The sequence below is a fragment of the Somniosus microcephalus genome, chromosome 7 (assembly GCF_052327205.1).
Source record: "Somniosus microcephalus isolate GS21.2 chromosome 7, FLI_Smic_1.0, whole genome shotgun sequence".
In the NCBI taxonomy this organism is placed as follows: domain Eukaryota; kingdom Metazoa; phylum Chordata; class Chondrichthyes; order Squaliformes; family Somniosidae; genus Somniosus; species Somniosus microcephalus.
In genome coordinates, this window is record NC_140993.1 from 90,324,167 (window position 1) to 90,351,966 (window position 27,800).

The 27,800-nt window shown below is 47.3% G+C and overlaps 1 protein-coding gene across 1 annotated transcript in view; it reads left to right on the top strand.

The window, feature by feature from the left end:
* LOC147114786 (cyclic nucleotide-gated channel beta-3-like) overlaps positions 1-27,800 on the top strand; it is a 297,343-nt gene that overhangs the window by 232,912 nt on the left and 36,631 nt on the right. The window contains exon 12 of the mRNA XM_085992718.1: positions 23,135-23,253. Within this exon, the coding sequence (XP_085848844.1) occupies positions 23,135-23,253 (119 nt within the window). The remainder of the gene's footprint in view (positions 1-23,134; positions 23,254-27,800) is intronic.

The window sequence follows — 27,800 nt, forward strand, 5'->3', positions numbered from 1 at the left end:
ACTTGGGTGTTTTAATACATGTTTCTGTGAAGTTTCCGTTACTGTGATGTCACACATAAAACTATTTATTTTCACCACTTTCTGGTCATGGACAAATTTGTGTGCAACTTTGGAAGTAGATTAGTGAGTTGGAGTGAATGGTGAGACATAACGTTACCTCCAGCAATGGTGGTCAGTGTGAAAGGAATGACTTGGTCATTGTAGGGATGCTTTATGGTGTTGCTGTGGGGTGGTGCCAACCTGGCTCAGCATGTGGGAGGCATATGGGTATAATGCGTGAAGTTAAGTAAATCTGGCCAAGATGAGGCCATCCCTGGCTTCCCAGGCAGCAATGTGCTCGGGTGCTGGTGGGATCAGAACCGCAGCTTCCTCCTGCTTCTCCTCCTCTTCTTCCAGCTGATGCTCCTCCTGCTCCTCCTCTGAAGAGGTCGTGCGCTCAGTGCCTTGCTCCTCACGCAACGCTAATCCTCACTGCTGTACCATGTTATGCAGGGCACAGGAGACTGGGACGATTGGCTGGTGCGTACTGAAGCACTACTCCAGATCTGTCAAGGCATCTGAAGCGCATTTTCAGCATGCCTATTGTCTGTTCTATGATACATCTGGTGGAAATGTGGCTTTCATTTTATCTCTCCTCGGCCTCAATACTTGGCTTCCTCAAGGGTATCATGAGCCATGTCTTCGGTGGATAGCCCTTGTCTCCAAGCAGCCAGCCAGAAAGTCTGCTTAGAGGAGCAAAGAGCTGAGGGAGGGTGGACTGATGCAGGATGAAAGAGTCATGGCAGCTGCCAGGGAATTTGGCATCTTACTATGGTTGCAGATGAGTTGCACATTGAGGGAGTGGAAGTCCTTGCGGTTGGCAAAGACTCCTGGGTGATGATGGAGTGCCCTGATGGCCACATGTCTGCAGTCGATGAGGTCCTGGGAAGCCAGCCAGCATGGTAAAGGCCAGCGCCGCTCAGTAACACTGGCTTCATCAGTGGCAACGTTGATCTAATTGGCTGACTCATCAAAGAGGGCATCAGTCACCTGTGTGATGCTTCTATGGGTGGCTGAGTGCGAGATGCTGCAAATGTCTGCTGCAGATCCCTGGAAGGAGCCTGAGGTGAAGAAGTTGAGGGAACTGGTGACTTTGGCAGCCACTGGTAAGGTGTGTCCACCTGCTTCTCTGGGCTGCAGGTCTTGCTCCAGCAATCTGCAGATGTCTGCGAAGACCTGGCGCAATAGCCTGAACCTCCTTTGGCACTGCTGCTCCGTCATGTTGAGGAAGCTCATCCTCTGCCTGTATACCCTGTGTTGGGGGTATTGCTTCCGGCGCGGTGCAGCCCTGTGCTGATGCCCTCTGTCCTGTGCAACATCAAGTGGTTGAGGAGAAGGTTGGTGGTGTTGCTGTTGATGCTGCTCATGTGCCTGGTGCTGCTGGTGTTGGGGCTCATTGTGAGGACCAAGGTGAGACAGTATAAACGGCACCCATTCTGATGTAATAGATGGCAGGTCAAGCAGAGATGACAGAAGCAATCTGTCAATGGTGTGATAGGTTCTACCAATGAGGTGACAGTGGATCCCGACTTTGCTGGAAACACTTGCAACCTCTAGAAAGCTAAATCTGTGCTGACAATGCACTCAGCAACAGCATCGGCTTTAGGAAAGTGACCAGCTGTCAGGCGGGAGTTTTTATTGTACTTTTCATGCTGTGCACTAATGAGGTGGATCAATGGCCACTCAACTTCCACCTCGGGTTCACAGACATGGTTCGTGAGATGCGTGATTCTCGTGCTCTTCCAGGGAAATTTGAAAGGTAGGGTTAAAAAGATGCTTAAGGGCCTGGCAAATACCTCATAATGATTTCAATTACCTCGGCCACCTTTGCTGTTCGGGTCACTGCCGCGCTGGCAAACGTGCCCGAATGAACGGCGCGTGGGGGCGGGATGACGGCAGGTTCCCGACCCTTCCAAGGTTTTTCAAATTTCCCTCTTGACCCGCCTCCAATCGTGCCCGCATGGACCCCTGAAAATTCCGGATCTAGCATTTTCTCTACTACTGATGTCAGGTTAACTGTCATATAATTCCCTGTTTTCTCTCTCTCTCCTTTCTTGAACAGTGGTGTTGCATTTGCTAACTTCCAATCCACAAGGTCCATTCTAGAACCCAGAGAATTCTGGAAGATCAAAACCAATGCATCCACTATTTCTGCAGGCACCTCTTTTTAAACCTTAGGATGTAGGTCATCAGGTCCAGGGGATTTGTTAGCTTTTAGTCCTGTGCACTCACATTTAGTGATTTGTGTACCTGGACACCCCAATCTCCTTGCTCCTCCACAGTTTCTAGTGTCTCACCATTTAGAAAATATTCTGATTTGTCTTTCTTAGATCCAAAGTGGATTTGGTGCATTGATCTATTACCGATTGTAGATGATTTGCCTGTCAGGAGATGAAGGCACTAAGCCGTTATAAAAGCAGTTTTCCTTTCCCAGGAGCTGACTAGCCTGCTACTGTGTGTCTGTAGCATTTTCTGGTTTTACTTTTGCATTTAAATGTTTTTTTTATTCTTAGTTTTAAAATGTATTGTCCTAGCAATACAACCTCAAATCCTATTTGCCTCCCCAATAGCCTTATCACACTGCTTTGGATTTATTAGCTATGGCCTAGAAATTCATTGCTTTAATGCCGACCGTTAAGGTGCTTTTGTAGAAAAAATGACAGCCACCTCGCTTAAGAACATAAGAACATAAGATATAGCAGCAGGAACAGGCCAATAGGCCCCTCGAGCCTGCTCTGCCACTCAATAAGATCATGGCTGATCTTGGGCTCAAAGCCACTTCCCTGCCCGCTCCCCATAACCCTTCACTCCCTTATCTTGCAAAAATTTGTCTATCTCTGCCTTAAATGTATTTAATGACCCAGCCTCCACAGCTCTCTGGGGCAGAGAATTCTACAGATTTATGACCCTCCGAGAGAAGACATTCCTCCTCATCTCAGTTCTAAAAGGGCGACCCTTTATTCTAAAACTATGCCCCTGAGTTCTAGATTTCCCCATGAAGGGAAACACCCTCTCTGCATCTACCTTGTCGAGCCCCCTCAGTATCTTATATGTTTCAATAAGATCACCTCTCATTCTTCTAAATTCCAATGAGTATAGGCCCAGCCTGCTGAACCTTTCCTCATAAGTCAACACCCTCATCTCTGGAATTAACCTAGTGAATCATCACTGAACCTCCTCCAATGCAAGTATATCCTTCCTTAAATAAGGGGACCAAAACTGTATGCAGTACTCAAGGGGTGGTCTCACCAATACCCTGTACAGTTGTAGCAGGACTTCCCTGCTTTTATACTCCAACCCCCTCGAAATAAAGGCCAACATTCCATTTGCCTTTTTGATTACTTGCCGTACCTGCATGCTAACTTTTTGTGTTTCATGCACAAGGACCCCCAGGTCCCTCTGAACTGTAGCATTTTGTAATCTCTCTCCATTTAAATAATAATTTGCTTTTTTATTTTTCCTGCCAAAGTGTATAACCTCACACTTTCCCACATTATACTCCATCAGCCAAATGTTTGCCCACTCACTTAGCCTGTCTATATCCCTTTGCAGATTCTTTGGGGGGTAAATTCGGTATCGCCCTGCTTGGGGCCAAATTATAGGCCGGGCGCAAACTTTAGCGCCTGGTGCAAATTATCGCCTCTGACTGCAAACTCGGATTCTATCGCCTCTGGAGGTGATTGGAGCACTAAATCAGGTGCGACACACCTCTCTTAAGGCGCTAACGCCGAGGAGCGAGGCGCTACCTCAGAGCGCTGGCGAAGCTCATGTGATGTCAGTCAGCAATGGAACACAGACACAATGGCGCCAGCCAGTTCTTAAAGGGGAGGGTTGATCTTGCTCTCCATCCACAACCTGCTCATTGCAGCCTTGAATCTCAGCCTGGAGAGACCTGTACATCAAATCTGCTAGAAAGAACAATGGAGAGGCCCAGGGAAAGAGCTCAGAGTGCAGCCCCCATAGTCTCTGCTAAATCGATGCAAGGAAGATCAAATCAAAATGAACCTGCCAAGTGCTGCTCAGTAACAAAAACTCCTCAACACAACGTTGAATATCTCCAGAAGTCTCCCTCACTCAGAATGCGTGGTGCAAAAATGTCACCAACAAAAAAAGGCAGGAAGCGGTCGCCTTTAAATAGCGCTCCCCCAGTCCCTTCCCATCTGCAAAACGCTGCCCTCAACCTGTCGTTGCTAGTGGTAGGCGGTAAGGCAGGGGGAGCCACTCAATATCCTGTCCGGGGCGCTACCGGGGCGTTGCACGCTCGACTGACATCACGATCTGCGGGCGCAGGAGATCGTGGTGGTAGTGTTTCGCGCTGCCGCAAAATGTCTGGTCAATTTTGCGAGCGGCGCAAACATCGCCGCGCCCGGGCGCAAGTTGCTTTGCACCCCATTAGCGCCCTCTTAAGGCGCTAATGGGTGGCACAAACCAACTGAATTTTTCCCCCTTACAAAAGGTAAATCATGCTTGACTAATCTACTGGAATTTTTTGAGGATGTAACTGGTAAAATAGATAAGGGAGAACCAGTGGATGTTGTGTATTTGGACTTTCAGAAGGCTTTCGATAAGGTCCCACATAAGAGATTAGTGTGCAAAATTAAGGCACATGGGATTGGGGGCAAGGTATTGACTTGGATAGAAAACTGGTTGGCGGACAGAAAGCAAAGAGTTGGAATAAACAGGTCTTTTTCCGAGTGGCAGGCTGTGACTAGTGGGGTACCGCAAGGATCGGTCCTAGGACCCCAGCTGTTCACAATATATATTAATGACCTGGACGAGGGAATTGGATGTAATATCTCCAAATTTGCAGACGACACAAAGCTGGGTGGGAGGGTAAGCTGCGAGGAGGATGTCGGGAAACTCCAGTACGATTTGGGCAGGTTGGGTGATTGGGCAGAAACATGGCAAATGCACTATAATGTGGATAAATGTGAGGTTATCCACTTTGGTAGCAAAAACAGGAAGGCAGATTATTATTTGAATGGCAATAGATTGGGAGAAGGGGAAGTGCAAAGAGACCTGGGTGTTATTGTGCACCAGTCACTGAAGGTAAGCATGCAGGTGCAGCAGGCGGTTAAGAAGGCAAATGGTATGTTGGCCTTCGTAGCAAGAGGGTTCGAGTACAGGAACAAGGATGTCTTGCTACAGTTGTACAGGGCCTTGGTGAGACCACACCTTGAGTATTGTGTGCAGTTTTGGTCGCCTTACCTGAGGAAGGACGTTCTTGCCATGGAAGGAGTGCAGCGAAGATTCACCAGGCTGATACCTGGGATGGCAGGAATGACGTATGAGGAGAGATTGTGTCAATTGGGCCTATACTCACTGGAGTTTAGAAGATTGAGAGGGGATCGCATCAAAACCTATAAAATTCTGTCAGGCCTGGACAGACTAGATGCAGGAAGGATGTTTCTGATGGCCGGGGAGTCCAGAACCAGGGGTCATAGTCTAAGGATAAGGGGTAAGCCATTTAGGACTGAAATGAGGAGGAATTTCTTCACCCAGAGAGTGGTGAACCTGTGGAATTCTCTGCCACATAGGGCGGTGGAGGCCAGTTCATTAAATATATTCAAGAAAGAGTTGGATATATTTCTTAAGGCTAAAGGGATCAAGGGATATGGGGAGAAGGCAGGGACAGGGTACTGAATTTGGATGATCAGCCATGATCTCATTGAATGGCGGAGCAGGCTCGAAGGGCCGAATGGCCTACTCCTGCTCCTATCTTCTATGTTTCTATTTTGAGTCCTCTGCACAATTTGCTTTCCCACCCATCTTTGTATCATCCGCAAACTTGGCTACACTACACTCGGTCCCTTCATCCAAGTCATTAATGTAGATTGTAAATAGTTGAGGCCCCAGCACCGATCCCTGTGGCACCCCACTAGTTACCATTTGCCAACCGGAAAATGACCCATTTATCCTGACTCTGCTTTCTGTTAGTTAGCCAGTTCTCTATCCATGCTAATATATTATCCCCAATTCCGTGAGCTCTTATCTTACGCAGTAACCTTTTATGCGGCACCTTATCGAATGCCTTTTGTAAATCCAAATAAACCACATCCACTGGTTCACCTTTGCCCACCCTGTTCGTTACATCCTCAAAGAACTCTAGCAAAATTGTTAAGCATGATTTCCCTTTCACAAAACCATGCTGACTGCTTGACTGCATTATGATTTTGCAAATGCCCTGTTACTGCTTCCTTAATGAAGGACTACAGCATTTTCCCAACAACAGATATTAGGCTAACTGGTCTATAGTTTCCTGCTTTCCGTCTCCCCCCTTTTCTTAAATAGGGGTGTTACATTTGTAGTTTTCCAATCCACTGGGACCTCTCCAGAGTCCTGGGAATTTTGGTATAATGCAACTAATGCATCCACTATCTCTGCAGCCACTTCTTTTAAGACCCTGGGATGCAGGCCATCTGGTCCAGGGGACTTGTCATCTTTTAGTCCTGTTATTTTACCAAGTTCTATTTCCTTAGTGATAGTGATTGTCTTTAGTTCCCCCCTCCCTGTGGCCCCTTGATTATCCATTATTGGGATGTTGTTAGTGTCTTCTACCGTGAAGACAGATACAAAATATTTGTTCAGAGTCTTTGCCATTCCCCTGTTCCCCATTATTAATTCCCCAGTCTCATCCTCCAAGGGACCAATGTTTACTTTAGCTACTTTCTTCCTTTTTATATACCTGTAGAAGCTCTTACTATCTTTTAATGTTTCTTGCCAGTTTACTCTCATAATTTATCTTCTCTCTCTTTATTATTTTTATAGACATCCTTTGCAGGTTTTTAAAAATGTCCCAATCCTCTGGTCTCCCACCAATCTTGGCAACATTGCATGCCTTCGTTTTCAATTTGATACCATCCTTTACTTCCTTAGTTAACCACGGATGGTGCTCCCTTCTCTTAAAATCTTTCTTTCTCACTGGAATATATTTTTGTTGAGAGTTATGAAATATCTCCTTAAATGTCCGCCACTGCATTTCAACTGTCTTAACCTTTAATTTATTTTTCCAGTCCACTTTAGCCAGTTCTACCCTCATGCCATTGTAATTGCCTTTGTTTAAGATCAGGACACTGGTTTGCGATACAACTTTCTCACCCTCCAACTGAATTTGAAATTCAACCATGCTATGATCACTCTTTCCTAGAGGATCCTTTACTGTGAGATCATTTATTAATTCTGACTCATTACACAGTACCAGATCCAAGACAGCCTGCTCCCTGGTTGGTTCCATTAAATACTGTTCTAGGAAACCATCCTGGATGCACTCTATGAACTCCTCCTCAAGGCTACCATGGCCAATTTGATTTGTCCAATCAATATGGAGATTAAAATCACCCATGATTATTACCATACCTTTTTTACAGGCTTCTGTCCACTTCCAGTGCAGGACAGGCTGGCCGCCATTTTTGTAAGGGCCACAGCGCTGCCATTGACAGCGTTGGTCTCTCAAATTTAAATAAGCAGATCGTGATGTCAATCGGCATGCAACGCCTGATTTGATGCCACAACTGTTAATTTGGAGGCTCTCACTCTCTATTATCCTGTGTCAATGTTTCTTAAAGGGACACACACATCTTTCAGGTAAGTTTGGATTTCAGCTTTTGGACCTTTTTTTTTATTTTACTGAAGTAGTGGCTTAGTGCAATAGATTTTAAAAGTTTTAAACGTGTGCAGGGAGTGCTGCTGGATGCTTGCAACGCTTCAAATGGTAAAGGAAGGCCTCTGAGAAGACAGAGAATGCTGGAAATACTCAGCAGGTCAGGCAGCATCGGTGGAGATAGAAACAGATGTCTCAGGTTGAGATGCTGCCTGGCTTGCTGAGTATTTCCAGCATTTTCTGTTTTTATTTCAGATTTCCAACATCCGCAGTAATTGGCCTCTGAGAAGACCACTTGCTCACAGTCCTGGGGGACACAGGGAGATGAAGCAGAGACAGCAAAGGGGACAAGCTGTTCGCAGAACAAAAAGGAAGATGCAGAAGAGGAGGAAGCAGAAGAGGAGGAAGCGGAAGGAAGGGTGCAACCCAGACAGCCCCTTTCTGGCCGGGATATCTGGGATGGAATCATCCTCCTGCGGTACCAGTGACCACAGCCCAATTCCCCTTTCAACATTTGTCCCACACCCCACCTTCCCTCTGTTACTGACCATTATAGTGTCCTCTTGGCCACAATGCTGAAGTAAAAACTGTCACAAAGAAAACTTTCCAATCCAACTTTATCCATATATGCATCAAATATGACATCAAGAAATCAACTTATCACCCTTCTACATTTCCTTAGTGACTGTCTAGTGTGTGCCTTTGACTATCCTAGTGATGTAATGCAGTGCTACCCCAGTGACTGCAGCATGTAGCTGCAGGGTGACACTGCAGATGGCCTTGCAGGACGACCTCGAGGAACTGGGAGTGTCAAATCGAGTGATTGTGTTGCTTTTTCTTCTTCTTCTTCACTCTCCTCTCTTCTTGGTCCACCATTGGCTGGGCAAGCTGCATTTCTTGGATGTGTGAAATGTGGGGAAGGCACAAGGGTAGAGTTGCAGTGAGGGGTGGGTGGGAAAGCAAGAGCTGCATGCTTACACCATGTGCACTCTGTAAATCAGAAGATATTGTGAGATGAGAGGGAAGTGGGATGTGAGAAGGAGGATAATGTATGAGGATACCAGCATCTTGTATTCTTTCAGCCCTGCCACTGGTCAAGGGCTCATCCATGTCACTGCCAAGAACGGCCAGCACCATCTGCTCCAAGGTGAAGTTAGGAATGTGAGGTATGTCTCGTGTTTGGTAGAGATTGTTGGTAGGTGAGTGTTGGAGGGGGTGGGGGGGGCAGTGGGTCGTACAATGAGCAGTGTGTGAGGCTAGTGGTGCAGTTGGTAGGAGACGGCTTTTGAAGATGCATTCACTGACCTTGACCACTGGTCTGAGGTCATGAAACTTTTTTGGGCACTGGAGCCAGGTTGTGGGGATGACAGTGTGACGGCCTCGGTGATGTCGTCCCACACCATTCTTTCTGGAGGGCCTCCTGGCCCCCTATGGGTAGAGGACATCTCTTGCAGTGTTGACCCTCTCCACAAAGTTGGAGTGCTGCATGCAAGACCCTGGGTACCATTCCCTGGCTTGCTGAGCTATTTGTGTTAGTGCTGAAGAACGTTTACAAATTTTTTTACCTGCAGAGGGCAGTTGTGCTCTAAGGGCTAAAGACTGCCTATTTTTAAATGATTTTTATCTTTTTCACTTTAGATGGTAGTTCCCCTTTAAGGGTTCGACACTGTTTACTAAAATGACAGGCTAGCTTTAAGACAACATTGTCTCGGTCCAGGAATGCTACGGCCATGCTACATTGGGCCTCCTGCTGAAACTACCGCTCAAAAACCGCGCGTTATACAGTAGGTTTTGTACTCAAATCATTTAAATCAGCAGGCAGCACCAAAATACCGATGCTGCTGCGCTCTTTTTGCAGGCGGCCGTTAACTTTGCCTCGCAGTGACACCGCCCATATTCTGAGATTTCCAGTGATTATGGGCCACCTTCTTGTGTGCCAGATAAGACATGAGTATTGCAGTAAAGGCTAGGCAGAGTCTTTTGTAACAACAGTTTGACACATCAGGTTATTTGAAGAGCAAAAATCAAGAAAGGGCATGTGTGGTGAGTTAGGGAGGCTTGCTCACATATGGCATACTGAATGAAGGTACAATTTTAGCTAGAAGGTGACACGGATTAGGAGAAGGGATAAACAGGTTCAGAATACAGGAGTATTGTAGATATAAAGAGACTGCAAGGAAGGATCAGGGAAGCAGATAGCATATCTTGGCCACTCTTTACAGTGTTGAATTTCTTCTGTCACTGTAAAGGTTTCCCAGGTTCAAGGAGGTGGCACGCACAGCCGCTGCGACCTCCCTTCATAAAGTTTTTCATGTCCCTCCTTCTCCATATCTCCACTAGGAGGTCATCCAGGTTCGACTCCTGGAAGCTAACTGCTCTCTTCTTAGCTCTGGTTGCCATCTCTGTCTTCCAGGTTTCTTGCTTTCTCCAGTGCTGCCAGTCCAGCTCTGAGCAGCAGCAGCTTTGCTACCTTGCTGCTGCACAGGTTTCTACCTCTCCCATCGGCATTATCTGTCTGTCTTCCCCGCCTCTCTAAGTCATCCGTTCAGGGTCCCCTTGGGACCTAACGACTGCTACATATAATTTCTCTCCAAGTCACTCCTGAAGATGATATTAACACAGAGCAGTCAAGGTGGGCTCAGATTTCAAAGTAACTAATGAGGCTTATTTACAGAAATGAAACAACTGGACACGTACATAACAGCAGAAGCTTATGTGCAATGACAGAGGTAAACGGCTTGATCTTTTAAAACTACACTCTGCTCCTGATAGCTGTGAATGTAATGAGTCTCTTTACCAACAGACTGGAACGTGCTCCAACACTAAGGGCTGAAGTTTCCAGGGTGGTAGCAGGCGAGATCGGTGGCTGGTCGGGTGGGAAAGTTGTTATTTTTGACAGCAGGTCAAGAACCCGCTGTCATCTCACTCCCACGTGCCTTTCCCACAGGCGTGTCTGTCATCGTGAAGCCGACCCGACCGGCAGCGGCGGGGGACCCAATTGAGATCATTATCATGTAGTTGACAGGCACTTAAGAGCCTTTTTCCCTCTACTTTTTAAATTTCTCTGCATGGGCACGGGATTCACGCAGCTCAGGAACCACGCCTGTCAATTTGAGGCAGGAGTTCCGGGCCCATTGATCCAGCTGATTACTTGACAGCATGGAAAACAAACCAACATAAAAACATGTTGATTATATCAGCTAACAGATGGATGGAGATTCTGTTCTACTTGAAAAGCTACTGATAAATGTTAATTCAGAAATTCCTGAAGGGATGCAAGTGCTACCCTGGATGTTGAGGGCAATACATTTTTCACTGGCTATTCTCGGCTGTTGCCTTCCAACTGAACAGTAATTGCAGTGAATTGATCTGTGCTATAATAAATGACATATACCATTTAAATACATTTTTTGTGTTGTTTCTGGTCAGGTTTTTCTCACAGTATACTGTGATCCAGTTACACATTAAATCAAGTCATCAACCATAACAATTTCATTCTCATCACTCATTCCACTGGTTCAATTTGCTTTCAGTCCCTGAATATAACTAAATTAATTTTTCAGTCTGAGACTTTAGGGTGAATTTCTGCAGAGGCTCTCTCACTTGCCCTTTGTTAATTTAAAGGAAAAGCTGCAGAAATCCCCTAAACACATTGCAAGTACCACTTACACTGTCTGTCAGGGATTCCGCAGCTCTTCCACTGAACTTGCATAAGATTGTAAATCTACCCCTTTACAAGTACATTTGAAATCTGCTTAATTTTATATATTACCTATACACACACATCTTTTATTTATACCAGTTACTGATACAAAAGTCTATAGATTTGTGACTAAAGCACCAATAACTTCCCAATTAATGTACATTTTTAATTATGTTCTTGATCGTATTTGTAGATGGCGTTATATTACTTCATGGTAATATTATTTAAATATTTCTTTGTCACTCATACATAACTTTTATTATATTACTGTAGAGTAAAGATTCAACACCCATGATGTTAGATAAACTTAAAATGAAATGTGGCCATGGTCCCTTTAAGGATCCTGGCTGAAAACGCGCTGGGCGGGCTTAATAGGCCCCATTAAGGTAAGTTAATTTTCTACAGTGGGATGGAGCCAACAGCGGGGTCGCGACCCACCATGGACACGGCCCACACCAGACCCGCCAAGGTAAAGAAAATTCCGGCCTAAATTTCAGTTCTATATCATCCAGGACCAACCTGGTGCTGATACTTTTCATGTTTCAGTCTCTCTATGTCTGTCCCACAAACCATAGTCTTAAATTATTCATTAGCATTTGAGCTGCCTGGACTACATTCTAATGACCTAATGGTTCTTCTAACAGTTCCATTTCCAGGTTGAATGACCCACAGCTGGGAGTTGTTTCCATTATTCAAATACAGCCTTGAGGCCTAATTTGCACATTAATGCTGTATTGAAGTCATAAAAGCTACCTTGTGAAATCCAGATATGCCAAAACTAGATGGCTTCTTAGACCTTCCTCAGCTTTAGCTTTTATATTTGTATCGAGCAAATATTATTAACATATATAAAAAGGAAGACTTGCATTTATATAGCGCCTTTCACAACCTCAGGATGTCCCAAAACATTTTATTGCCAATGAAGTACTTTTTGAAGTGTAGTCACTGTTATAATGTGGGAAAAGCAGCAGCCAATTTGTGCACAGCAAAGTCCCACAAACAGCAATATGATAATGACCAGGTAATCTGTTTTTTATGATTTTTATTGAGGGATAAATATTGGCCAGGACGTCAGGGATACTTCAAAATAGTGCAATGGGATCTTTTATGTCCACCTGAAAGAGCAGACGGGACCTCAGTTTAATGTCTCATCTGAAAGACGGCACCTCCAACAGTACAGCACTCCCTCAGTATAGGCCTTGATATTTGTGCTCACGTCTCTGGGGTGGGACTTGAACCCAAAACCTTCTGACTCAGAGGCGAGGGTGCTACCAGCCACAGCTGACACTGTACTCATACACAAAGCTAGTTGTGCGTTTAACTAATACCAAAGCAAAATACTGCGGATGCTGGAAATCTGAAATAAAAACAGAAAATGCTGGAAATACTCAGCAGGTCAGGCAGCATCTGTGGCGAGAGAAACAGAGGCTGTGATTTCACCAGCCGTGGCGAGGCCAGAGTAGACAGCGGCCTCAAACTCCGCACCCGTCTTCATCCCGCCTCCTCCAAATGACTTTCCCCTGATTGGACTTGTTAAGCCCGCCCTGCGAGGTTCCCGGCCAATTAAAATGAAGCGGGTCTGATGTCATCAGCCGGTTTCCTTAAAGAGACCATGTCCACATTCATTTGGACAGTTATGCTGTCAGTGTTCGACAGCAATGAGGTGCTGCAAACACTGACAAGCACTGCACAAAGGTGCACGGCTGTACCCAGGCTCTCCCATGACTCCCTCCATATGCTTATGGAGGGAGTCACAGCAAGCAAGGAGGTCCTCTTCCCTTCCAATGGGCGGTAGACACCTCCCCAAGACACCAACGCAGCCTGGTTGCACATTGCACAGGAGGACACAAGCAGGGATGTTGTCAGGAGGACCAGGCTGCAGTGGCGCAAACCTTTCAATGATCACAGAAGATCACAAAACGTTATTGCAAAGCCGCACTCAACCTCATCCTCCTATGCCACTCATCACATCCCCATCACTTTGCCTTCCCTACCCTACTCCTGCACATCCTTACTCACACCAACTTACCTTGCACCTCCAACCATCCCTTGCTATCTATATTATCACGTTCCCACCTCACTAGCCACCACTCATCCTCATCCTAGTCCAATCAGACCAACTAACAACACACAAGGGTAGGCACTTGGGTGCTTTAGCCAATGTTCATGTAAACTTTCTGTTAATGTGTTGTCAAGCATTGAAATCCTTATTGTCACCACTTTACCTTCATGGAGAGATTTGTGTGCCCCTTTGAAAGTGTCTTAGTGAGTTCCAGTGAATGGTGAGACATAACGTCCCCACCCTACCACCACCACCCCCCACCCCCCGCCCCCACCCCCATTGGTGATGAGTATGAAAGGAATGGCTTGGACATTGTAGGGATGCTTTATGGTGCTGGTGTGGGGTGGTGCCAATCTGGTGCATCATGTGGCAGCCAGGGTGTTCAATGTTACATGAAGCAAATCTGGACATGGTGAGACCATCGCTGGCATCCTGGGCAGCAATGTGCACGGATAATGATGCCCTGTGTCCAGTGTAGCATCAGTCGATTGCGGAGAAGGTTGGTGTGGATGTTGGTGCTGCTGGTGTGCCTGGTACTGCTGGTGTTGGGGCTGATTGTGTTGGGATTCTGAGGACCAGGATGAGATTTTTTCAAGGGCACCAATGCTGATGGAATAGATGCCAGGTGAGGTTGAGATGACAGAAGTAATCTGTCAATGTTGAGATAGGTTGTTCCAAGGAGGTGATAGTGGATAAAGAGATTACTCCAAACACTTCAAAAATGCATAAAGCTCAAAAGTAGGTTCCAAATCATTAATGCTCCAACTTCTAAGATTGGGAAGTGAACAGCTGTGAAATGATAGGTTTTATACCACATTTGCAGCTTTCACCTATTCACAGCAATCCACAGTCATTGAGAATCCAGCATACTTACCTGACGTGATAGCTGCTCTCTGGGATACCGACCCACTGTCAATCTTTGTGATTTTGACAGTGGACTCGCCTCCAAACCCGCAATCTTAATGCCGGCAAAATTCAGACCAGAGTTAACATTTCAGTTCTGACGACAGGTTATCGACCGAAAACATTAACTCCGTATCTCTCTCCACAGATGCTGCCTGACCTGTTGCTTATTTCCAGCATTTTCTGTTTTTATTTGTGCATTTAACTACCTATACACAATGACAATACTCTGGAATTTGTGACAGTGAACTAAATATTTTATGCCTCTGCATCTTTTCTTACGTTTTTATAATCTTTTTATTGGTTATTCAGGTTACTTGGAGGATATAGAGAAATAAGGAACTTGCATTTATATATCAACTTTCAGACACAAAGATAGGCAGCATTGTAAGCAGTGTAGATGGAAGCATAAAATTACAAAGGTATATTAATAGTTTAAGTGAATGGGCAAATCTGTGGCAAATGGATTTCAATGTCAGCAAATGTGAGGTCATCCACGACGGACCTAAAATGGATAGAACAGAGTACTTTCTAAATGGTGAAAAGCTAGAAACAGTGGAAGTCCAAAGAGGCTTGGGGGTCCATGTATCTAAATCATCAAAAATGTAATGAACAAGTACAGAAAATAATCAAAAAGGCTAATGGAATGCTGGCCTTTATATCTAGAGGACTAGAATACAAGGGGTAGAAATTATGCTGCAGCTATACAAAGCCCTGGTCAGACCACACCTGGAGTACTCTGAGCAGTTCTGGGCACCACACCTTAGGAAGGATACGTTGGCCTTGGAGGGAGTGCAGCGTAGGCTTACCAGAATGATACCTGGACTCCAAGGATTAAATTACAAGGGGAGATTACACAAACTAGGGTTGTATTTAGACGGTTAAAGCGTGATTTGATCAAGGTTTTCAAGATATTAAGGGGAACAGATAGGGTAGATAGAGAGAAACTTTCTACGGTGTTTCGGAGTCTAGGACTAGAGGGCATAGTCTAAAAATTAGAGCTAGGCCTTTTAGGAGTGAAGGTAGGAGACACTTATACATGCAAAGGGTGATAGAAGTTTGGAACTCTCTTCTGCAAATGGCAATTGATGCTAGATCAATTATTAATTTTAAATCTGAGATTGATAGATTTTTATTAATCTAAGATATTAATTGGCCTGAATTTGCGGTCGGAGCCTTCCTGCAGGCGAATGCCTCCGAACCTCAAGAAAAGTACGAACCTACCTGGAGGTTCGAACACTTGCGCTCCTGGACCTCTACGCATGCGTATCCCATGGGCGCATGCAGTTCACAAGCACCCCAGGGATCGCCCAACCAATCACAAAGGTGGATCCCCATTATGCTTATGGGGATTCCATTTACGTACGGAATCCCCATAGGCATGAATAGGAATCCCCTAAAAAACACAATTACACACCAGTTAAATAAAAATAAATCATTACATGTTCAAAATTAATTAAAAATACAATTAAATTAAACATTTAAAACAAAAATTTAATTTTTTGAAAAATAAATTTAAATGTTTTAAAGGGGCTAACAATAACCTAAACTAATTTTAATATTTATTTACACTCTTACACTGGTAAAAAAAAGGCCTTATGCCTGCTTGTACCAGGCGTAAGAGTTGCACGGGCATTCGCTGGGCAGTAGCTGGGAAAATAGCCCAACTCGCCGCTTATACATGTCCATTTCCCGGGGATGTGGTGGATCTGTCAAGCTGAATCTTGACCGATCGCAAGTTCCGGGTTTCCACGCATGCGCAGCACATGCAGAAACCCGGAACTTGCAGGGTACATACATGGTAATAGGCCCCGGAAAATCCGGGCCATTATGAGATATGGGGTTAGTTCACAGATCAGCCATGATCTTATTGAATGGCAGAACAGGCTCAAGGGGCTAAATGGCCTACCCCTGTTCCTATGTTCCTAACTTTCACATTTTCAAGATGTATGAAAGTGCTTCGTGGCCAACTAATTCGTTTTTGAAGTATAGCCATTTTTTTGTAGACAACCATGGGCCGCCAATGTGTGCACAGCAAAGTCCCACAAACAGCAATGAGTTAAATTACCAGTTAGTCTGTTTTTATGGTGGTATCGGATGAGGGGTGAATGTTGGCCTGGAGACCAATGGAATACCCAGCTCTTATTCAAATAAGTGCCTTGGGATTTTTTACACCCACCTGAACAAGCAGATGGGGCCACAGCACCTCTGGTAATGCAGCATTCTCTGTATACTACAGTGAAGTATCAGCCTGGATTATGTGCTCAGGACCTGAAATAGGGTTTGAACCCACAAACTTCTGACTCAGAGAACATAGAGTCACAGAGTTATACAGCACACAGAGGCCCTTCGGCCCATCGTGTCCGCACCGGCCATCAAGCCCTGTCTATTCTAATCCCATTTTCCAGCACTTGATCCATAGCCTTGTACGCTATGGCATTTCAAGTGCTCATCTAAATGCTTCTTGAATGTTGTGAGGGTTCCTGCCTCTACCACCCTTTTAGGCAGTGAGTTCCAGATTCCAACCACCCTCTGGGTGAAAATATTTTTCCTCAAATCCCCTCTAAACCTCCTGCCCCTTACCTTGAAACTATGCCCCCTGGTTATTGACCCCTCTACTAAGGGGAAAAGTTCCTTTCTATCTACCCTATCTATGCCCCTCATAATTTTGTACACCTCAATCAGGTCCCCCCTCAGCCTTCTCTGCTCTAAGGAAAACAACCCCCGCCTGTAGTGTATGTACCCGTCTACCTTTAAGGAAACTATTGTATGTAACCGTTCACCTTTAAGAGAACTACTTTAGGTGTGGCACTACTTGTTTGGCTTCTGTATACTGTAATACCGACAGTGACCACACCAGTATATAAGTGTTGTGGCAGGATTGCTGGGGCAGATTCGCCCTGACCTTCGAATAGTAAAGACCTGTTTGTTTGTTATTCCTGAAGTCTGTGTCGTTATTAACTGTACAACCCACAGACTTTACAGTGGCGACGAGTCCGATCGTACCCTGCGGCAAGACTACCAAAGCAACTAAAGAGCGTCAAAGAGAGGCAACCGCCCTCGTCGTTCTGCTGGAAGAAAACACGAGGCTGCAGCAATAGAAAGGAGGAAGACTTTAGCAACAAAAGCTTCCATCAGCAACAGGCACTGACTACCCTTCTACCACGGTGCGGAGTGAGCCGATCAGCAGGAAACAAGGCGGCCTCGGAGACTGTGAGTAGGGGAAAGTGTAAAGAATATCCGGAGGATAAGGGCTGTGCACTCGACCACGGTCGAGGGGGAGCGGAGCTGGTCAGAAAGTCGGGTCCAACGGCGTCGTGAGACAGCCGGACCGCGATCAGCGGGAAAAAGCCGGGCAGCGACCGAAGCCACGAAGCACTGAGACCGGGAGCTGGCGCGGGAAGAGAGAAACTCAGCCGCAGCCGGGGAGGGAAGCATCGGACTGCGTGAGGGCTGGGAGGCGAACGGGAACAGAGCGTGTGGGAGAGGCAGAGCCGACCAAAGGAGGCTGCGCGAGAGCCAGTCCAGCGGCTGAACTGTCCTCCACCAACGGGGTACCCAGCGCCGGTAGAGCCGAGTGTGCGGGAGAGAGAGAGACAGAGCCGAGCGAGGGGAGAGAGACTGCGCGAGAGCCAGTCCAGCGGCTGAACTGTCCTCCACCAACGGGGTACCCAGCGCCGGTAGAACCGAACGTGCGGGAGAGAGAAAGACAGAGCCGAGTAAGGGGAGCTGTGCGAGAGCCAGCCCAGCGGCTGAACCTGTCCATTGTGGGGAAAGCGTACCCCTTCCACCAGGGAAGAAACGCGGGAAGCCGCCATTAGGCGGCGAAGACGACAGAAGCGGGAAACCGCCATTGAAGTGGGCGGGGAGAGAAGGAAAGAGCGGGAAACCGCCACTTTCGCGGGAAAAGCCGCCATCTTAGGAAATAAATAAATAAATAAATAAATAAAAATTGTGTTGTACCCAAGGAAAGGAAGATGCCTAAGCGGGGGGACATCAACGATTTTAATTCTGAGATAGAAGACTGGGCCATGTACGTGGAACGTATTGAGATACATTGTAAGGCTAACAAAATAGCTAAGGATGAAAAAGCTTTAACCTTACTTAACATGATGGGTGCGAAAAAATTCGGGTTGTTGAAGCATCTTCTCTCACCAGCTAAGCCGGCGGATCAGACTTTCGATGATATTGTAGCAGTGCTGAAGGATCACTTGAACCCCACACCGTTGATACTGGCTGAACGATCCAAATTCTATGCAAGAACGCAGAAGAAAGACGAAAGCAACACGGAATACTTGGTCGAACTGCGTAGGCTAGCGGAACACTGCCAGTTCGGAGGGAATCTGACAGAGGCACTGCGAGACAAGTTCGTATGTGGATTGTCCAAAGAAGGGACGCAAAAGCGACTACTGGAAGAGAACAACCTCACACTAGACAGGGCTGTCCTTATAGCTGCATCGCACGAAGCCGCAGCGAAAGGAATGGCGGAAATGCAGCTAAAGGCGGCGGCACTCGGGGTGGACCAAATTACCTCGAGGACAACAAAATGCTATCGTTGTGGGAAGACAACACACGACCAGAATCAATGCTGGGTTAAAAACCAAGAATGCAGGAAATGTGGCAAGATCGGGCACATAGCTAAGGTATGCCGGTCAGGAACAACGTACAACAATAAGGAGTCACCACAAAAATGGTACGGAAAAGTGCAAGAGGTGACTAGAAAGAGTCTGAGGGAACAGAAGTCGGAGTCACACTCCAAATGCAAAGGACTGGACAGTCTGAGAATTCACAATGTGAGTAATGAAGCTGACCGACAAACTATCTGGATAACGCTACAGATTGCAAAGGTCCAAGTAAAAATGGAAGTGGATACCGGATCGGCGTTGACGGTCATGAATAAGCATGACTATAAAAAGTTTTTCAAGCATATTCCACTACGGGATACGGAACTAGTACTACAGACATACACGGGGCACAAAGTATTCCCCATCGGAAAGATAGAAGTCAAGGTGAGATACAAGGATAAAGATCACCACCGGTTGGACCTGTATGTGTTGCCTGAGGGAGGTCCACCACTTCTGGGACGGGAGTGGATCCGAAAAATAAAGATGGACTGGCATTCACTAAACACCATGACGGTGGATTCGGAAAAAGAGGATGTCAAACCGGAACGGTTGTCCAGAATATTGGACGAAGCTAAAGAGGTATTCCAGCAAGGACTGGGAACACTGCGAGGAATTAAAGCAAAGGTTAAGATTGCAGAACATGCAAGCCCAAAGTTTTTTAAGGCCAGATCGGTACCTTACGCAATACGACCAGCGGTGGAGGCAGAACTGGAAGAACTTGAACGATCAGGGGTTCTGTCAAAAGTGGACTGGAGTGAGTGGGCCACGCCCATTGTTCCCGTCATGAAGTCCTCACCAAGTAATAAGCCAGGGGGACCGGGGAAGGTCCGTATCTGCGGAGATTTCAAGATCACTGTGAATCCGGTGCTTCACACGGTACAATACCCGCTTCCGCGGATTGAAGATATCTTTGCTTCGTTGGCTGGAGGGAAGCACTTCATGAAAATAGACCTGGCTCAGGCATATTTACAGATGGAGGTCGAGGAAGAGTCACGCCAGTACCTCACCATCAACACTCACAGAGGCTTGTATCGCTATAATAGACTGGTCTTTGGGGTAGCTTCGGCGCCAGCAATTTGGCAGAGGGCCATGGAACAGGTGTTACAAGGAATTCCAAGCACGCAGTGCTACTTAGATGACATTTTAATCACGGGAAAAGATGAGGAAGAACACCTCATGAATTTGAAACTGGTACTCACCAGGTTGAAGGAGTATGGCCTTCGGGTTAATCGCAAGAAGTGTGAGTTCTTCCAAAAACGGATCTCATACTGCGGTCATGTCATTGACCGAGAGGGACTGCATAAGTCACCTGAAAAGATAGAAGCGGTCGTGAAGGCCCCCGCCCCAGGAAACGTTTCACAGTTAAGATCATTCTTGGGGTTGATTAATTACTATCACAAGTTTCTGCCAAATTTATCCACGGTGCTGCATCCGCTGAATGATCTGTTGCGGAAAGAAACACCATGGAAGTGGAGTGAAGAATGCAAAAGGGCTTTTCGCCGAAGCAAGGAGTTGATTACCTCTGAAGAAGTGTTGGCTCATTTCAACCCAGCATTACCCCTTCGTCTAGCTTGTGATGCTTCCCCGTACGGAATTGGGGCAGTACTTTCGCACAGGCTACCAAATGGCTCGGAAAGGCCAGTGGCATTCGCGTCACGATCATTGACACCCGCGGAGCGAAATTACGCTCAAATAGATAGGGAGGCCCTCAGTCTTGTGTGGGGTGTGAAGAAATTCAACCATTACCTACAATGTAAAAAGTTCACATTGCTGACAGACCACCAGCCGTTGGTGTCCATATTCAACCCAAACAAGGCCGTGTCCACCATGACGGCACAAAGGTTACAAAGGTGGTCCGTGTTACTTGGGGCACACCAATATGAAATTGAGTACAAAAGGTCCAAACAGCATGGAAATGCTGATGGGTTATCACGCTTGCCATTGCCGATGGTGGAAGAAGCGAGTACAGTGGACCCAGTAGAGTTGTTCCACTCATCCATAGTGGAGTGTCTACCGATAACAAACTCAATGATTGAGAATGAGACAAGGAATGACCCGACTCTTTCACGAGTCTATGATGTAACGGTGGAGGGATGGCCAGCACAGAGCGAACCAACACTGCAAGCATTTTCACAGAGGAAAGAACAACTGTCAGTGTGTCAAGGAACCCTGATGTGTGGATCTAGAGTGGTGATTCCACCCAAACTCCAAAAGAAAGTGCTAAAGGAGCTGCACGAAGGACAGCTGGGTGGAGTAAAGATGAAGAATCTAGCAAGAGCGTTTGTGTGGTGGCCAGGCATTGATGGAGACATAGAGGAGATCACGAAGAACTGCCTAGGATGTCAGAGGGTTCAGAACGCGCCACCACAGGCTCCTCTGCATCCATGGGAGTGGCCCTCATCTCCTTGGCAAAGAGTACACATCGACTTTGCTGGTCCATTTATGGACTCGATGTTCCTAATAGCGGTGGATGCCCACTCCAAGTGGCCGGAAGTAATTAAGATGACCACCACCACGACGGAAAAAACCATCACAGTGTTAAGGACTATGTTTGCTCGGAATGGCCTGCCGGAACAGATCTGTTCTGATAATGGACCGCAATTTGTGTCCGAAGAATTCAAGAAATTCTTAAAGAGCAATGGGGTTAAGCATTACACGTCAGCCCCATACCATCCCGCCTCCAATGGATTGGCTGAAAGGTTTGTCCAGACCTTCAAGAAGGCCGTAACAGCCATGAGTAATGAAGACATAAGTCTACAACATAAGGTGGATAGCTTTTTGTTGGCATACCGGAATGCAACACATGCGGTCACAAATCAAACTCCCGCAATGATGTTTTGTAATAGACGCCTAAGATGCCGGCTGGATTTGCTCAAACCAAACGTCAGAAGGGACGTAGAGAACCGGCAATTCCAGGGCATGAATGAAAGGGCCACTAGATCTTTCCAGATCGGTCAACGAGTTTTGGCCCGGGACTACCGTACCGAGAAATGGCAGCCTGGAACTATTGGAAAAAGGCTAGGGCCGTTGATGTACACCGTGGACATTGGGGACAATATAATAAGGCGCCATGTTGACCAAATCATAGGGTCCGCCACAAATGGGCAACCGACTTCACCACCTTACCCGGGTAATGTTGAGTCTGAGATACCCAGAACACCTACTTCCGATCTGGTAATACTGGAATCAGCTGAACCTGACACTGTCTTTCAAGCCGAATCGACTTTGCCAGAAGCACCTACTAGCCCGCCTGGAATGACGACACCACTGCGGCGTTATCCGGACAGAATCCGGAAACCTCCAGAAAGACTGAATCTATGAACTGTCTTACATAAGCTGTATATATGTTATAATGTATGTTCGCTATGGACTCAGTATGTTGAAAGCTAAAAAGGGAGGATTGTAGTGTATGTACCCGTCTACCTTTAAGGAAACTATTGTATGTAACCGTTCACCTTTAAGAGAACTACTTTAGGTGTGGCACTACTTGTTTGGCTTCTGTATACTGTAATACCGACAGTGACCACACCAGTATATAAGTGTTGTGGCAGGATTGCTGGGGCAGATTCGCCCTGACCTTCGAATAGTAAAGACCTGTTTGTTTGTTATTCCTGAAGTCTGTGTCGTTATTAACTGTACAACCCACAGACTTTACACCGCCTGTCCAGTCTCTCTTCATAGCTGAAGCGCTCCAGCCCAGGTAACATCCTGGTGAATCTCCTCTGCACCCTCTCCAATGCAATCACATCCCTCCTATAGTGTGGCGACCAAAACTGCACACAGTATTCCAGCTGTAGCCTAACTAACATTTTGTACAGCTTCATCATAACCTCCCTGCTCTTATATTCTATGCCTCGGCTAATGAAGGCAAGTATCCCATATGCATTTTTAACCACCTTATCTACCTGTCCTGCTGCCTTCAGGGATCTATGTACATGCACACCAAGGTCCCTCTGATCCTCTGTCCTTCCTAGGATCCTACCATTCATTGTGTATTCCCTTGCCTTGTTTGTCCTCCCAAAATGCATCACCTCACACTTTTCAGGGTTAAATTCCATTTGCCACTGTTCTGCCCATCTAACCATCCCGCATAGAGCCAAGGCTGAGCCAACTATAATTTCAGGACTCCAACATAAGAGAGCATGAGACACTATATTTGTGACAATATTAAATGACTCTTAACCCCATGTTATGTATTTCAGGGAGATATAGGCAAGGAAATGTACATCATCAAGTCAGGAGAGGTCCAAGTGCTTGGTGGACCTGATGGTAAAAAGGTTCTGGTTACCTTGAAGGCTGGATCTGTATTTGGAGAAATCAGGTAATGTTGTGGCTGTTTAAGGAGAAAATTGATTATTAAATATAATAAATGAATAAATAAATGCATTTTATCAGAAATAATGACAAAGCTATGCTACCCCAAAATAGTTCATGAAATGTTTTTTGAAGATTATACGGTATTAAAACAACGACATTTGAACATATTGGTGCAGAATTTCCGGGGAGGCCTTTGAGCCAGATTTGGAGCAGGATAGAACTACCCCATGGATGTGTCCTTCACTGCGGCCAATATCCTGGGTATGGGGAATTTACATATTATTGGTGGGAAAATGTGCTTGCCTTGGATGGGATGGAGGAAATTCCCTGAAGCTGCTTGCCACAGCATAAGTGGGTCTACAGGGCCATGGGAATGACACTAAAACTATTTTAAAATCCCCACCTCCTTTATCTGATGGTTTTGGTAATGTAATCTGTTGTGTATGTACCTTTAAGAGAAGAACTGATTCTATACTGCAGTACCGGCAGTGACCACCCCTGTATATAAAGCCATAGCAGGCTTAAATATCTGTTATTATTGTTCTCCTGCAGTCCGTGTATTATTTATACTCGGACACTACATTGGCGACGAACAGGTTCGAACTCACCTGCAGTACTGCATCACCTCACGGGGATCTTTCCCTGAGAAGAAGCTTCTTGGAGGTCGAAGTCAGAACAACGGGTGTCGACCGTGTGCAACCGCCCAAGGATCCATCGGAGTTCGGACAGTTGCAGGAGAGGCTGTGGAGAGCTGGGCTTGGCTCCCCAGTCAAGGTGTTCCAGCAAATCGTGCTGGTAGCAGGTAGTGCGCTGACCCTTCCGGACTGCGGCGGGCTCGAGCTCGATCGAGCGACTCTGCAAAGGGGCCGTGCAGCGTCGTCGGGAGGAAAAGAGAGAGAGAGAGGGTGGAGCGCACAGGGCGTGGTCGGTGCTCAAGAACCGGGCAGCGTAGTGAAAATAAAACAAGGGGAAGGAAAAGTGAGACGCGCCGAAGCCGCGGGTCGCCGCCATTACCCTGCAGAACGCTAGGAGCAGCGTGGCAGCAAGGGGAAGAAGGAAAAGCGCGGGAGGCGCCATTTTATTCCATTGGGAAAGAAGGAAAAGTGCGGGAGGCGCCATTTTAATCCATTGGTGAAGAAGAAAAAGCGCGGGAGATGCCATTTTAAATCACCCAAGAAGCCGAAAAGTGGCAGTATCACTGCTTTCGACAACGAGGTAGAAGACTGGACCACGTGTGTGGAAAGAATTGAAATGTACTGCAAGGCAAATGAGGTGGCCGATGGAAAGAAGGCGTCGGTATTATTAAATTTGATGGGCGCAAGAACGTACGGCCTATTGCGGAATTTAATTACCCCAGCTAAACCAATGGAGAAAAGTTTTGAGGAGATTGTTAATATCTTACAGGAACACCTAAACCCTACACCACTGCTGATAGCAGAAAGATTCAAGTTCCATAAAAGAAACCAGCACAAAGATGGGAGCAATGCTGACTATCCTACGGAACTACGCAAGTTATCGAAGCACTGCCAGTTCGGAGCAGAACTGGCAGACACCTTATGGGATAAGTTTGTCTGTGGGCTCCAGAGTGAAGGAACCCAGAAACGACTACTTTCAGAAAAGGACCTGATGCTAGAACAGGCTTTCAGCGTGGCAGTATCCTACGAAGCAGCAGCACGGGGAGCTGCAGAAATACAACAGAAACCACAGGAATACAGCGCTAATGAAATGGCGTATGGAGCAGAAAAGTGCTATCGCTGCGGCAGAACAACCCATGATCAGAAGGACTGCTGGTTTAAGGACAAAGTATGCAGGCAATGTGGGAAAATGGGACATATAGCAAGAGTATGCAGGTCGGGAAAGAAAACCCACACTACAAGAACTACTAAGGAAAAGTACAAGAAAGTAAAGAAATTGACAGACAGTAGTTCGGAAGATCAGGAGAGTGATAAGGACTCCGGGAGCAGGAGACTAAGTTGTCTAAAGTTACACAACGTGATCGCAAAGGAGGATCACCGAACCATTTGGGTCACCCTCATGATAGCAGGGTCCCCATGTGGTAAACCACTTTTATCGTTACACTATAGTTATCACTGTTGTATTGTTATCACCGTTATCACTGTTGTATCACGATACGAGGTCGCCTCTTGTCGCGCTGTTATACCTGGGCTGACCACCTCCGACTCCGCCCATGGCTCCACCTACCTGCCCAGGTATAAAGGTAGTCGACTGGCTGGTATTCCTCCTTGTTGGACCCGATCACCCACGAGGGTGGGCTCTGTTATTTAGTCAATAAAAACCTTTAGTTACGTTCCTAACTCGTCGCTTTTTATTGGACGAATTGATAGGTATATCAATTTTATTGACTAAATTTTAAAGATGTCTACTACTGGCCAGCCAGAAGCCCTCCCAGAAGCACAGCCACACCAGCCGGCTTGGCTGCAAGCCCTCAAACCACCGTACCTGGATCTAAACCCACAGGCAGCAAACGCAGCCCTCAACTTCAAACACTGGCTGGACTGCTTCGAATCCTACCTGGAAGAATCCGGCACCCCGCAGAGATCCAAACTAAGACTTCTGAACGCCCAAGCGAGCCCGAGAGTATACGCACTCATCCAGGACACGACTACGTACGAGGCCGCTATCAACCTACTGAAACAGCAGTACCGCAGCCCGGTAAATTACATGTACACCAGGCACCTCCTAAGATCCCGCCCGCAACAGCCAGGAGAGTCTGTAGCTGAATTTTTACGGGCGCTAAGAGCATTCGGAAGGAACTGTGACTTTAAAGCGGTGACGGCTGTTGAAAATACGGAAGATAATATCCGCGATGCCTTTGTGAAAGGCCTACGGTCCGACTACTCACGGCAAAGACTGCTTGAAGCTAAAGACCTCGACCTGGACAAAGCTGAAGCCCTCGCTCTCTCCCTGGAGGTGGCCCATCAGGACCAGGAGGCGTTTTCCAGGTACTGCTCGCGACCCTGGGACTCGGGCCCGACCCCTACCGCAATACCCTTCGCAGCGCCGCCCCCGGGACCTACCTCAGCGTCGGCGTCCCGGACCCGACCGGGCCCGCCACCCCCGGTACCGGCTCCGACATCGGGCACCCGCGATCGGGCCGCCGGCTGCTTCTTTTGCGGCCAGGAGAAGCACCCGAGGTCGCGCTGCCCAGCCAGGAACTCTACCTGCACAACCTGCAGGAAGAAAGGCCACTTCTCTAAGGCCTGCAGGAGCGGATCTTCAGAGGCCAGCAGTGCCTCATGCGAACTGTGGGGGCGGCCATCTTCTTTCACGGCAACTGAGGCCAGTATCCCCACACGTGAGTCATGGGGGTGGCCATCTTTGATCAAGGCAACCGACCCCAATAGTGCCTCATGTGAGTTATGGGGGCAGCCATCTTCTCCGCCATTTTGTCCTACCTCGTGGGAGACGCCATTTTACCCACCACGCCCGACTGCCACCGGGCCCCCGGACCCGACGACCGCCTCGCCCGCAGACGACAACGACTCGCTTACCTACACGCTAGCCTCCGTCACTCTGGATCAAGCCCGCCCACACCACCTGTCCAAGTCGATGATGGACATCAAAGTAAACGGCCACGCCACGACCTGCCTGTTCGACAGCGGAAGCACGGAGAGCTTCATCCACCCAGACACGGTGAGCCACTACTCCCTCCCTGTCCTGCCAACGCGCAACCGAATCTCGATGGCATCGAGGTCCCACGCCACGGACATTAGCGGCTACTGTGCTGTGACCTTGTCGGTTAAGGGTACAGAGTATAAAAACTTTAAACTCCTCGTCCTCCCCCAGCTCTGCGCTGCCGTCCTACTAGGGCTGGACTTCCAATCCCACCTCCAAAGTGTAACCCTAGCATACGGTGGACCCCTCCCCCCACTCACAGTCGACAACCAGCGAAGGTTAAACCGCCCACCGCGTAACACCTGCAGCCTATCCACCCTCAAGGTGCCGCCACCTTCCCTGTTCGCTAACCTCACCCCCGACTGCAAACCCGTCGCTACCAAGAGCAGGCGGTACAGCGCTGGGGACAGAGCTTTCATTAGCTCTGAGGTGCAGCGTCTCCTGAAGGAGGGCATCATCGAGGGGAGCAACAGCCCCTGGCGTGCCCAGGTCGTGGTCGTTAAGACCGGCGATAAAAATCGCCTGGTCATCGACTACAGCCAGACCATAAACAGATACACCCAGCTGGACGCATACCCCCTTCCCCGCATATCTGACATGGTCAATCAGATTGCACAATACCGCGTATTCTCGACCATCGACCTTAAGTCGGCCTACCACCAACTCCCTATCCACCCCGAGGACCGCCAGTACACCGCCTTCGAGGCGAATGGGCGCCTATACCACTTCCTTAGGGTCCCCTTCGGTGTCACCAACGGGGTCTCGGTCTTCCAAAGGGAGATGGACCGGATGATTGACCAGAACGGACTGCAGGCCACATTCCCCTACCTAGATAACGTCACCATCTGCGGCCGCGACCGGCAGGACCACGACGTGAATCTGGAGAAATTCCTCCGTACAGCCCAACGGCTGAAC